The sequence below is a fragment of the Aquarana catesbeiana genome, linkage group LG03, assembly GCF_042186555.1.
Source record: "Aquarana catesbeiana isolate 2022-GZ linkage group LG03, ASM4218655v1, whole genome shotgun sequence".
NCBI classification, from domain to species: Eukaryota; Metazoa; Chordata; class Amphibia; order Anura; family Ranidae; genus Aquarana; species Aquarana catesbeiana.
This window is the reverse complement of record NC_133326.1, coordinates 524533769-524548217: the sequence shown is the minus strand read 5'-3', so window position 1 is coordinate 524548217 and position 14449 is coordinate 524533769. Positions and strand designations below refer to the sequence as shown.

Genomic DNA, 14449 nt, shown 5'->3' with positions numbered 1-14449 from the left:
CAATGCTCCCCCTAGCATCTGGCCCGAGTTGGGGATTTTATGGCCAGCTGTGACAGAGGAAGCAGTGTGTAGTGCCAGTGTGCATTTCAGCTTATATTTTTTTTATAGCTTCATTTGACAAAAGCAAAACTCAAGGCAAATTGATGAAAATAAAGGAGCTGTTTTACATGGCAAAGGATTTCTATTTCTGTTCATGTTTTTCTAAGGTTTACACAGCTCTGCTAAACAAAACAGCCCTGTTTGACAGGGTAGAAAATCAGATTTTTCTCTACTGCAATTGTGTAACAGGTATTTTCCCTCTGCTAGCCAGGGACTGGACAGTGAAAGGAGAAGCAGCAAACTGATGGGCTAATCCTTCTGCTCTCTTCTTCTATCAGCGTGTTCCAGGTTAGCACATAAACACTGCAGAACAGTTAATTGGCACCTTACCCCCTGTCTGAACTCTGACATACAGAAAATTGTAAGAGGCTAGTGCCAAGTCAAATTAAGGTACTTAAACCTCTTGTATTAAAAAATACAATAAATGATGCATTATTGCAGCGCTGCATTCATTTCTGTCTTCTATATTCGCCTGGAGTTCAGCTCTATTAACATATACATTACAAAGCGGTTATTCTGTTTTTGTTTTATTGTTGGGGAAACAATTTAGTGTAAATTGCAATTTCCATTTAATTGCTTTTTTTTTAAATCTATGGTTATCATAATTTTGAAAATGCACTCAGCAATAAACTACTGCTCCCTATAAATGTTGATGTCCTTTGCCCTCCTGCTAACCATAAATCACGAATGTCATTTTTAATTTATTTATTTACCCTCAACACTCTATTACAGAATGTAAATCCTGGCACAGAGGTCAAAGTGACTTATGGTTTTCAGGTGGAAATTTATATCTTTTATTTCCAGTCGATGTCCCCTTCCTTAATGAGGATGACATTATATTTTGCAGTAGAGGAAAAAAACTCAAGTTGAGTTTATTAAGCTGTCACCTAATGGATAATGAAGCTTTGTCAGAGGCAGACACAGTGTTGGTAGTAAGAAATCTTCTTTGAAAAAGGTTAGGAAAAATGTGAAAGGTTAGGAAAAATTAGGTCTCTATGTCTGGAATTTCTTCCATGCTATAGAATTTTGAACTCATTAGGATAATGGCATAATGTTATCTGGGTCTAAATTTATTAGTCAGAGAAGTACAACTTAGAGAGTTATGTCCCCTGTATCACCCAGGATCCCTAATTTCCCGCATTTCTATTAAAGGCGACCTTCCATTAAAATGGAAGGTCTGCTTAGTTGACAGTCCCATACCACCAGTGAAAAAAGTACCTAAACAGTTGCAAAAAATGCAGCATTTAAAAAAAAAATGTAAAAATGCAAGCATTGGAACCCAACTTCTGACACTTTCAGGAGGTGCGGGTCATGTCACTGTGTCTCGGCACTGCATGGAGAAAGAGCTAGATGTCAAAATATAACACAAATCTGCCAATTCTCACATTTTGAGACCGCTGTCCTGGTATATGACTGTGAGGTACGGTGACACCACCTGCCTCTCCAGCAGGCGTTGAAAGCCATGTTTTAATTTAAGTACATTTTGGTATTTTTTTATACTTTCTTTTTACAAATTTGCTAGACAGGTTATGTGATGCAACCGAGGGGCTTATGTCAGCACTGCTCCATTACACATTTAATGTAGGGTGCCTTGATGACGCCCTCTTTTGGGTTGAATAAAACTGAGCCTTATTCAACCCTGAAATCTGAGGATATATTATATCAGAGGAGAATTACTGCAAGAGACAACTCCATATTGAACATGAACATTGCAGCCTGAGGTGCTTTATTACTTTAGTATTACTTTTTTTTAAAGTATCCCAGGATTGGGTTTAAGGTAGCAAAGCATGGATGAGAATGACAGACTTAGAGCTTCCACCTTCAATCACAAGTTAAGGCAGATCTTATATATTTATTCTTGCATCTTCTCTTTTAGACTAAATGAAGAATGTAGTATCCTGGCAATTGAAGAGTAGAGATGTCTTATGTTTCCATTAAAATCTTATTGTTCCATTCCCCCCCATTTTATTCTCAACCTACAATACCCAATTTATGTGGAATATTTGCAGAAGTACTTTTCTCAAGGAGAACCCACGTCTAAATTGTAATATCAGTATAAACTGCAATGAAGAAGTCAATTTGTAAATATGATTTTGAATGATTTTTTTGTGTTTGCTTTCTGGCTTTGGCAGGGATAGTAAAATGAAAATTAGCAGGTCTCTGATTCCTGGCACCATGACAGATTTTGTTTCTGTATTGGCTTGTTGATGTGTCAGAATGACTCACTGAATCAATCCTGGCATCACTGGAATCCCTATTATACATAATATATCGTCTGGTATTAGATGGGGTGTAAGCTGGCAGGAATATATGGGCTTTTCGATTAGGTCTGCCTGTCAGTTTTTCAGGAGGACTTGATCGGAAGCTCCATATAGACAGATGTAAATTGACTTGTGTCCATTTACAGCCACCTACCTCTGATTCCTCCCAGGTCCGGGCTGTGTCCTTTTTGTTTTTTTCCAAAATGTGACAGATCAAAGGTAGCCTGGCAGCCTATAGATCAGTGGTGAAAAAAAGGGTATAAATACCACAGCGCAGACAGGCCTAAATAAATATAATAAAGTGCAAGTGCTGCGCATACAAGATAAGTGCAAAATTAATCAAAAAAATGCAAATTAATATCAAGCATGTAGTTCGTGAAAGTTCAAAATGACGTGCAAATACAGTGGGGCAAAAATGTATTTATGAGAGACAAAATGTGGAAATGAATCCAGACAATCACATTGATCCCAAACACACCTCCCGGGCAACGAAGGAGTGGCTTCGTAAGAAGCATTTCAAGGTCCTGAAGTGGCCTAGCCAGTCTCGAGATCTCAACCCCATTCAAAACCTTTGGAGGGAGTTGAAAGTCCGTGTTGCCCAGTGACAGCCCCAAAACATCACTGCTCTAGAGGAGATCTGCATGGAGGAATGGGCCAATGTACCAGCAACAGTGTGTCACAACCTTGTGAAGACTTACAGAAAACGTTTGACTTCTGTCATTGCCAACAAAGGATATATAACAAAGTTATGAGATGAACTTTTGATATTGACCAAATACTTATTTTGCACCATAATTTGCAAATAAATTCTTTCAAAAATCAGACAATGTGATTGTCTGGATTTGTTTCCACATTTTGTCTCTCATAGTTGAGGTATACCTATGATAACAATTACAGGCCTCTCTCATCTTTTTAAGTGGGAGAACTTGCACAATTGGTGGCTGACTAAATACTTTTTTGCCCCACTGTAAGTATATATAAACTTTCAATTGAAATGTTCCTTTCACAAGTTCCTTCCACAAGTGCTGCTGTGCTAAAAAAGATACGGTGCTGTAAACAGGTGAACACAGGATCCTAAATAAAAAATGACAAGTAATTCAATGTTAATCATTCAATCAAATGTCCATATGCACAATGCATAAAATAATGAAAAAACAAGTGCACAATATTGGTGAATGTATGGAGAGATGAATGTAGATGAGAAGCAAAGTCCACTAAAAGTATTGATTCTCCAGTATCTGTCACCATTCACTGAAGGTAAGGTTAGTGGAAGGAGAGAGACGGGTCTCAACCTAAGGAAAGAGCTCTATAAGTGGGAACCCTTACCAGAGCAGATGGACTCCCTCAAGAGCGGAGTCATAAACGCAGGCAGATTAAGCCCTCTGTGGGGACAGGTAAGTCTTCCGATGCCTCTGATCCCTCAGTGTCCTCCATTAGTGAGTGGAGATTGCTTCAGCAAGGTGCAGAAAAAAGCCAGACAGATAGATGCTATAATCTGGAAAGAGATGCACTTGGGAAAGGGACTCCAACCGTAAAGTATTATTTAAAAGGAGAGCCTTTAATGCTAATAAACAAGCGGTAGCACCCGCAATATGACACATACAAAAACTATATTAAAAACAGCCGGCTAGCTAGAAACAAACATACACAAGTGTGCCGGGGTCACATGTGGCGTGATGGCGTCAGCACAAAGCACCGCCCTAACTGTTTCGTAATACCTTAGGTCTTCCTGGGGCATGGGCGATGTGCTGATCCATCGCTTAAATATCACACAATACATTAGCCACATTTATTTATTCATTTAACTCTTTTACTTGTTATTATGTGACCGCCATGAGCTCTGGATCGAGGTCTGGTTCCTGTCTGCGTTGCATTGGTTTTGAGAGTCACAACATGGCGCCCGGATGAAACCGAGGCTTGGGTGTAGTTGTGTGATATTTAAGCGATGGATCAGCACATCGCCTATGCCCCAGGAAGATGTAAGGTATTACGAAACATGTAGGGCGGTGCTTTGTGCTGACACCATCACGCCACATGTGACCCCTGGCACACGGGTGTATGTTTGTTTGTTTCTAGCTAGCCGGCTGTTTTTAATATAGTTTTTGTATGTGTCATATTGCGGGTGCTAGCGCTTGTTTATTAGCATTAAAGGCTCTCCTTTTAAATGATACTTCACGATTGGAGTCCCTTTGTTTTTACACTCGTGGCTTTGAGCCCGAGTGCGTTTCTTTCCAGATTATAGCATCTATCTGTCAGGCTTTTTTCCGCACCTTGCTGAATCAATCTCCACTCACTATTGGAGGACGCTGAGGGATCAGAGGCATCGGAAGACTCACCTGTCCTCGCAGAGGGCTCAATCTGCCTGCGTTTATGACTCCGCTCTTGAGGGAGTCCATCTGCTCTGGTAAGGGTTCCCACTTATAGAGCTCTTTCTTTAGGTTGAGACCCGTCTCTCTCCTTCCACTAACCTTACCTTCAGTGAATGGTGATAGATACTGGAGAATCGATACTTTTAGTGGACTTTGCTTCTCATCTACATTCATCACTACATACATTCACCAATATTGTGCACTTGTTTTTTCATTATTTTATGCATTGTGCATATGGACACTTGATTGAATGATTAACATTGAATTACTTGTCATTTTTATTTTGTGTCACTTTAAGTGTGATTGCTCATTTTTCAGCGCAACTTATTTTAATATTGTTTACTTGCACCATAGGTGTATTTGATGGTTTTTGTTGCAGCTTTGATTTATAATATGTGGTTTTCTAGCGCAGTATTTATATATATATATATATATATATATATATATATATATATATATATAATATATATATATATATATATTTTTTTTAACACAGGATTCACCCCCCCCTTTATGGTTGAACTCACCAGATCCAATGGACCCTCAAGCAGTACTGCGTTGCGGGTCAGACAAGCTTAGTATTTTGAGCGGGGTGATGAAAACGTGTTTAATTCAATAAAAATCAATCTTACAAAGTTCCATAGTAGAGGGCAAATGGATAATAATCAAATACCAGTCCATTCGTTACAATGGTTTTACAGCTAATACCAGAACAGGAAGTGAGTGGAACTCTTCCAATGGTGACACCTGTTCCTTTCAACAACTGTATAAAATATAGTTTCCCCTTACTTTGGCGAAATTTTAACTTACTTCCTCTCATGTCTCAATGACAGGAAGTGAAGGGAAAATTCCTCAGTGGGACACAGACATTCATAAAAATCCAACAGGGGTTTAATCCTTCAGTACTCAATCGAAAACTAGGAAAAAACATTTTGGTTAAAAATACACTTTTAATTTTTTGGGGGCATATGTTACTGAATAGAACTGCAGCTGAATGTAGGTATAAAGGAACAATAGAATGTTTATCTACAAAATAACAGAGGGGTCTGGAATAGTTAGCTTGTCCCCCCCAAACCCGAATATATAACCCTTCCTTTCGCTTCTTTGCTTAACCACTAGAGTGAATGCTGGGTGCCTGAATCACCAGGCCTAGGCACTTTCTCATGGACACAGGTGATCGGTACTTAGCCCAGTGAAACCTCCAGCTAGAGCAGCCTAACACAAACTTTTACTCCTTCTACCATTAGGCAAATGGTGGGTCATAGGCAAAATGCAGATTCGCTTTAAATATTAAAGTACAACTAAAGGCTCCTGTATGACTAGCCAAGTCTAAACAAGTCCCAAATCCAGTTACACACAAGTCTTACATGCACCCCCCTCCCAGACACTGCAGCTCACAGTGGGGGGATTTCAGCAACAGGGACAGTGCTATCAATCCAGAAAGCAGTGGGCAGGACTAGGTGTGGCCAGGTGCTGATTTACAAGCTACAGGCTTTTGAGTTAGCAGTGACAATGATGATAGCCACACCCCCTGCAACATTTTCATTAGTACAAACAGGTACAACCCACATGAGAGTGGCAATTCTGCTCTGAATTCAAGAGCAGTGCAGCATCGTTGCCGCACCATCACAGGGATCTGCATTAGTCGGACTTCAGTAGCAAGAGCAACAGGTAGCTGTGGTACTTTTCAGAAAACCATAGGTGCAAAGGTGTTGCAGCAGATACATTTTTTAAATATGAGGCTTTAGCTCTATTTTAAACAAATCCAAGTACTCATAACCATTAGAGGTATGACATTCTCAAATATGGGCCACTGTGCTTTATTTGCCTGAGCAGTTTTATAGTGCTATTCCAGCACCAGTGAGCTATGTCTATGGTAGGAAATGTAGCTGGAAACCTCTGGAAAGCAGGTTATGCCCCTGTTGGGGTTTTACTTCCTCCGCTGCACCTATCTCTCATTTCATATCTATTTATTTCTTTTATCTCTTGCTCAAAATTATTCTCGCTTTAGCTCTTAGGAATTAAATTGAATAAACAAATGAGTTTTCTGTGTTTTCATTTCTCTGTTCATTTGTATAGTCTTTTTTTTCTTTTCTCCCCTTCTAGGTCAATGAGAATGCAAAGCAGGATTTGAAAGACGGTTTATTGCTTTACAATACGGAGAATAATGTCGGGCTGAAGAACGCATGGAACATTATTCAGGCTGAAGTGGGTTTCTTTTCTTTTCCATACATGTCTAATGCACGGCACTGTGAGAAATGTGGAAAATGCAGTGTTGATTAGAAATAAGATTTGTGGATATTGCCACACAGATATAGAGTTGAATTTCTGATTTCCTTTCAAATTAAAAACAAAAGAAAAATCTTAAAGCTGAATGTGTAACGGGAACAGTAACAACAGGATGAATGCGCATATTTCAAAGTAACATTTTCCTGGGTTTTGTAGACAAAAACCTGAGTTTGCTAAATAAATGTCTCTATTCCGAGGTTGAAAATGTGACTATGTTACAAAACCCCTGACATGGTGGTTCCAAATTATTAATAACTACTGCAGTAGGGAACAGACACAAAAGATACACTCCGCATCTTTCCAAATAACTGTTCCCTACTGCAGTAGTTGTTAATAATTTGGAACCACTAATCAATATGAGGATAGGAGTTGCCTATCTATAAATTTCCATGTCACCACCTAGCCACTTCTGTAGACTGCTGAGCGGTGCCTGTCACACCCCCATCTTAATAAGCTCCTCCTGTCTCATTTTTCTACTTTTTGTCAGTGTTAGAGACCTATAGAATATATAATCAGAAGGCTCTTTAAAATAGAATTTACTTTGATGTAACAAAAGATTCTCTAAAGCAACCCCAGTGTATAGGCAAACAGTTATTCCTTGCGTAATCATGCTTTCGAGTTTATCCATACCCCATATACATGGACAACAGCATACATAATCACAGATAGATAGATCGATACTAGAGAGGCAGGGAAACCCTTAAATGTTTGCTATAGGGATTTATCAAAAGCTAAAGCTATCCATACAAAGCTTGAGTTTCGGACAATCCTGCTGAATCGTCTGAAATTTGAGCCATGAGAGACCCTATTGAAACCATCCGGCTCATCAAAACTCAACTGAGCCAGGTGGAAAATTCTCAGCCCAACAGTGAAGGCGTCTTATCAAATGCAGTCACTGTTCAGGTGTTTAGGCGGCTTCAGGTACTGCAGCTGTCAGAATACAATAACTGGCAGGGGAGATTCCTCCATCCACACTGTTTGGCATGGATGAAAGAATGCATCGCTTTTTTCTTGTTCAGTCTGTGGGCTCTAGATGTATGGCTAGCTTAAGAGCTCATGTTTGCACCCATTTAGGAGACAGTCCAAGCTCCTTTAGCCTTTTTAGAGTAGCATCCTACCTGATGCTTGTAGGAGTTATTTAACCCTAAAAGCTTTGGTCATTCTGTGTACCTTTTTTTGCTGAACTGGAACTTGTGTTATTTAGATTCCTTTTACTGTCTTAGGCAAGTAGGCAGCCCAGTTTTGGAGGGCCCCAACCAAGCTTGTAAAATCCATCTACACAAATGCCGTGTTTTCTTGCTGTAATCTTGTTGCATCTTTGTAATTGTACTATTTAGCTGCATGCCCTTGTACACGAAACTCAGAAAATGTTGCTTTTAACTTACTTTGATTGCCATACTAATGTACTTAAAGCAGAAATAAATTCCCAGACCAAATTAATAATTTTGGATCCCTATGAAATTATTGCCATAATGTGCTAGTATGCACAGCATCTTATCACTTAATAGCAGACTTGCCCTAGCAAAGTGATCCCCTCTAGCCCTGCAAAGTCAGCCCTCCCCTCCATTGCTTTCACCATCTCCTGATCTTCTTCCAGGTTTGGAGTCTTCAGCCTTAATTGGCTGGGCCAGTTAGCCTAACTCCCATGCATGCGAATGTGATGATGCTGAGAATATACACTGAGCTAAACATTTACAGAAAAAGAGTGCTGAAGAGACATCTGCAGTCTATTCTGCCTGTCAGAATTTTCACCAAACCAATTTTAGTTCTACTTAATAGGACCTGCTACGTGCAAAGTAATACAAAGCAGGTCATAGCTAGCTGCAAAGTGGTGATCCACACTAGACCAGTAAAGTAAACGTAACAAGTCTTTAAAGAAGACTTGTGTATAAAGAGCTTGTTAAAATCAATTTATTCACAGGATGAGAATAAACACTTATGCCGCATACACACGATCGGAATTTCGGCCCGCAAAAGACCGATGACAGTTTTTGGTTGGAAAATGCAACCATGTGTATGCTCCATCGGACTTTTGCTGGCAGAATTCCATCCAGCAAAAGACTGAGAGCATGCTCTCAATTTTTCGGTCGGGAAAAGTTCCTATCCGAAAATGCGATCGTCTGTGGCAATTCCAACGTGCAAAATCCCTACGCATGCTCGGAAACAATTTGACACATCATTGAACTTCATTTTCTCGGCTCGTCGTAGTGTTCTACATCACCGCGTTCTTGACGGTTGTAATTTCAGCGAACTTTTGATTGACCATGTGTATGCAAGGCAAACTTGAGCAGAATCCCGTTGGAAAAGCCGTCATATCTTTTTCCGACGAGAAATCCGCTCGTGTGTACGCGGCATTACAGTAACTGTGGTGAGCGTAGCTGAGAACCTAGGTGTAAAAAGTCATTGGGTGGATCCGCCACTTTGCAGTCACTGAATCCATTGACCTTTAAAGCCTAACAGCAGAGAAAGACTTCTATCACAGCGAATGTTTTGCATAGCATGCTTTGATCTGGTACAAAGTAATGGATACATTTTTATTGACATGTTTATGATGATATTTTTGTTTTTAACAGATGCATTGCTGCGGGGTGACAGATTACACAGATTGGTACCCAGTACTGGGAGAGAACACAGTTCCTGATCGATGCTGTATGGAGAATTCCCAGGACTGTGGTCACAACTCTACAGGCTTAGTGTGGAGAACGGTAAGTCTGATTCACACATTAGGGATTATCACAGCTTTTCATCTGCATTCTTAAGGTTATGTTCTCATCACGGTCCAGTGAGGCCTGAAAATCGTATTAGGTCCCTGTGACAGTTGTTCCTTCCTGCATTCATTTATTTAAATGCATTAGGGTGTTTCGGCTCATCTTGTTACATTTTCCATAATACAAAATAAATAAAAAATCCAGAAAAGAGTGACAACCCCTATGATGAGCACAGCAGGTGTGCAAACTCCCTAAACATAGTGCAGCGATCTCACTGATAGAGTACACAAGAAATATTATTAACTATTGGGTGGTTTACCTTTCCAGCGTCTACCAAGAACTGAAATTTCCATTTTTCTTGGATTGGCTTTTTAAATTCTGAAACCTTTCTGGTGATATTTACCTTAATAATGTCTGTAAATGATAAAAGTAGGTTTTTACCATTTTTAAACTTAAGAGAACTTTCAAATTTTTTTTTTTAATTCATTTTTTTTTTACTTTTTTTCTTTAGGGTTGTTATGAGAAAGTGAAAATTTGGTTTGATGACAATAAGCATGTTCTCGGTACAATCGGGATGTGTATTCTCATAATACAGGTATGCAGAGGCTAATACAAAGTATTGTTGTATAAGTTTGAAATATACATATAATAAATATGCATGTACCATATGGTTATGCAGTTAATGGAAAAAAGACTTGTGTCCATCATGTTCAGCCTCTCCTCATTCTCTGCAACTTTGATCCTGAGAAAAGCAATACAAAACCGCCTGGGAATATGTTGCTAGGATTGCCACAACAAGAAGAGGATTGCTTATTTACATAACAAAGAAAGTTTAAATAATTCTCTATATGGAAATATTCTTATTTAGACCTTTAATAATTATAACTGTGCATATCTGTAATTTAAATTTTGCCATTTCCTGAAAATCTATGAAAAAAATAAAGTGACTCTACAGGGCATATAAACTGCCGCTGCTCCCCTTTAGGGAATCTCAGGACCCCTGAATCAGGTTTACTCTGTAATTCAATTGCAGATGAAGCTTTCTGGTCAGTGGTGCTGGCCCCACCCCCCTATGCTTTTAAGTCTCACTATTGATCAATGCAGTGCATTGATGGACCAGTAGTAAAGCAGATGATGTTCTGGGGCAAGAGACAATTTGCTAGTATTTGGTGATAGCTGCTTTTTAAAGTAAGTACTCAAGTGCCCAATTTTCAAACCCTCCCCTGCAGGGCTGCAGTCGCCATACAGTATCTCACAAAAGTGAGTACACCCCTCACATTTTTGTAAATATTTTATTATATTTTTTTATGTGACAACACTGAATAAATGACACTTTTCTACAATGTAAAGTAGTGAGTGTACAGCTTGTAAAACAGTGTAAATTTGCTGTCCCCTCAAAATAACTCAACACACAGCCATTAATGTCTAAACCGCTGGAAACAAAAGTGAGTACACCCCTAAGTGAAAATGTCCACCATTATTTTCCAGCACTGTCTTAACCCTCTTGGGCATTAATGTGAATGAAATGAAAATACTCCCAAATTTCTATTCTACACCTTTAATGTCTAAACTGCTGGCAACAAAAGTGAGTACACACCTAAGTGAAAATGTCCAAATTGGGCCCAAAGTGTCAATATTTTGTGTGAGCACCATTATTTTCCTGCACTGCCTGAACCCTCTTGGGCATGGAGTTCACTAGAGCTGCACAGATTGCCACTGGAGTCCTCTTCTACTCCTCCATGACATCATGGAACTGGTGGATGTTAGAGACCTTGCGCTCCCCCACCTTCCGTTTGAGGATGCCCCACAGATGCTCAATAGGGTTTAGGTCTGGAGACATGCTTGCCCAGTCCATCACCTTTACCCTCAGCTTCTTTATCAAGGCAGTGGTCGTCTTGGAGGTGTGTTTGGGGTCGTCATCATGTCGGAATACTGCCATGTGGCCCAGTCTCCGAAGGTAGGGTTCCCTCAATGAACTGTAGCTCCCCAGTGTCAGCAGCACTCATGCAGCCCCAGGCCATGACACTCCCACCACCGTTGTAGGCAAGACACACTTGTCTTTGTACTCCTCACCTGTTTGCCGCTACACATGCTTGACACCATCTGAACCATATAAGTTTATCTTGGTCTCATCAGACCACATGACATGGTTCCAGTAATCCATGTCATTAGTCTGCTTGCCTTCAGCAAACGTTTGCAGGCTTTCTTGTGCATCATCTTTAGAAGAGGCTCCCTTCTGGGATTACAGCCATGCAGACCAATTTGATGCAGTTTATGGTCTGAGCAGTGAGAGGCTGACCCCCCACCCCTTCAACCTCTGCAGAAATGCTGGCAGCACTTATACGTCTATTTCCCAAAGACAACCTCTGGATATAAAGCTGAGCATGTGCACTCAACCTCTTTGGTCGACCATGGCGAGGCCTGTTCTGAGTGGAACCTGTCCTGTTACACCGCTGTATGGTCTTGGCGACCCTGCTGCAGCTCAGTTTCAGGGTCTTGGCAATCTTCTTATAGCCTGGGCCATCTTTATGTTGAGCAACAATCCTTTTTTCAGATCCTCAGAGAGTTCTTTGCCATGAGGTGCCATGTTGAACTTCCAGTGACCAGTATGAGAGAGTGAGAGTGATAACACCAAATTTAACACACTTGCTCCCCGTTCACACCTTGTAACAATAATGAGTCACATGACACTGGGGAGGGAAAATGGCTAATTAGGCCCAATTTGGACATTTTCACTTAGGGGTGTACTCACTTTTGTTGCCAGCGGTTTAGACATTAATGGCTGTGTGTTGAGTTATTTTGAGGGGACAGGAAATTTATACTGTTATACAAGCTGTACACTCACTACTTTACATTGTAGCAAAGTGTCATTTCTTCAGTGTTGCCACATGAAAAGATATAATAAAATATTTACAAAAATGTGAGGGGGGTGTACTCACTTTTGTGAGATACTGTACATGTAGTGATTTGTGATTTACTAAGACTTAGATCAGGGGACCCCCCTACCCTCGCCACCCCCTATATGCATAATGGATAGATTCATAGCATGAAACTATCCACTGCCGCGGCGTCCACCCCCCATTCATGTGTCTGGCCCCTTTCGGGTCACCGGGCATATGAATTACAGCGGCCACAGTTTTTTTTTTTTTGAAGCACTGATTTGAGCCATAGGCTCTAATAGGCTTTAAAATAGGATGAACTCGGGAAGTAGAGCATTGCATCTGGAGACCACACAGGTGTGTTGCAACATCAAAGGAAAATTCGCTGTTGCAACACTGATCCTCCTGCCGGCCAATCGGGAAGCAGGTATGAAACCTGTTTCCCGATCGGCCAAAACGTCTGGCGATCCTATTGGACGTCTAGCGCCTGGTGGAGGAGAGAGTAGACACCACGGAAGCTGCTCCAGGAGAGGACATCGGAGCAGCTTTCCCCGAGCCCACCACGCTCTCACCTCCCGCATCCAAGGTAAGGACAGCGGGTGGTGGTGGGGGAGTGTTTTAGTGCCGCGGGAGAGGGGGGAAGTGCCACTCCACTGGCGGCCCGGGGGGGACTGTTTGCCGCCCCCCCCCCCAAAAAAAAAACACTATCCGCCACTGATTTAGATATGAGTCATCACAAAATAATACCATTAATTACAATATCGACTGATGCAAAATGGATGGTTTTGTCCCACATCTTGCATTTGACTAAAAAATGTGATCTATTAAAAACAATCTAAAGTGCAATCAGTGCAGTTGCAAACATGCAAAATATGTGTTTGATTAGAAGTGATCAACAAAATTCCACCAGAGCCATATATTTTTGCAGAGTTTAAATCGACCAAGAGTGCATGAAATTAAGCAAACAAAAGATGTTTGGTCTGCAATTTTTATTCAGTTTGATCAGTTTATTTGTACTTAATGGTCAATTGTATGATTATAACGATAGATGTTTGGCCCCTGCTAAATTTACTCATTAGGTGGCCTCTAAGATATGTATTGCAGTTTACCTGTCCTTAGATGTGGTGTTTGCTGTAGTTTTTAGGCTAAATTCATTTTCAGCAATTACAGAAAATACAAGTTTAACCCTGCCAGAAATGCAGTGTTCTTGTAACTTCCTGAGAGCTAAAAATAAATCACAAAAATCCTTACCTGTGTTGTGTAAACTACTAGTCCCACAAATCCCCCATCCATTGGAGATGATCAGAGGTAAACATGTTTGTAGTCTGGCATGAGTGACAACCATGGCTCCTTCCATGCATACAATGGGAAAATTAGTGTAGGCATAAAGGGACAGCAATTGTGTTATTTGTAGAATCAAAGGTAAAAGGAAAAGGAAAAAAGGCATAAAAGAAAGATAATATTCTAAGATGCTGAATGATAATAGAGTCTGTCCCAATAACCACAAGCTGACATGCGGTCATCATGCCATCAGTATTTAGGCACAAAGGTCATAGCCAGACCTATTTCTAAATGAACCTAGAACCACATTGACCTTTTTTTTGTGATTGTTTTGCAATACAGGTGCCCTTTAGAGCTCATTCAGTTCTTAAATAACCAAGTTTGGGGACAAATACAGCCTGTGCAGTCCTTGTATAAGCTTTCTACCTAAGCCTTCAAACAACCTTTTATTCTCCTGTCATTTTATTAAATAGGTCACTTCTCTCAGGATCCTGGAATATACTGAACTGCTAAATGTCCCCTTAAGGCCTTTATGGCAGTTCCAGGGAACAGCTAGTAATGAT

At 40.4% G+C, this 14449-nt stretch overlaps 1 protein-coding gene across 8 annotated transcripts in view; it reads left to right on the top strand.

The window, feature by feature from the left end:
* The window catches only part of TSPAN9 (tetraspanin 9), a 556918-nt gene that overhangs the window by 524591 nt on the left and 17878 nt on the right, over positions 1-14449 (top strand). For all 8 annotated transcript variants that reach the window (XM_073621234.1, XM_073621231.1, XM_073621235.1 and 5 more), the window contains 3 exons: positions 6836-6937; positions 9592-9723; positions 10238-10321. In XM_073621234.1, coding sequence (XP_073477335.1) covers positions 6836-6937; positions 9592-9723; positions 10238-10321 — 318 coding nt within the window. The remainder of the gene's footprint in view (positions 1-6835; positions 6938-9591; positions 9724-10237; positions 10322-14449) is intronic.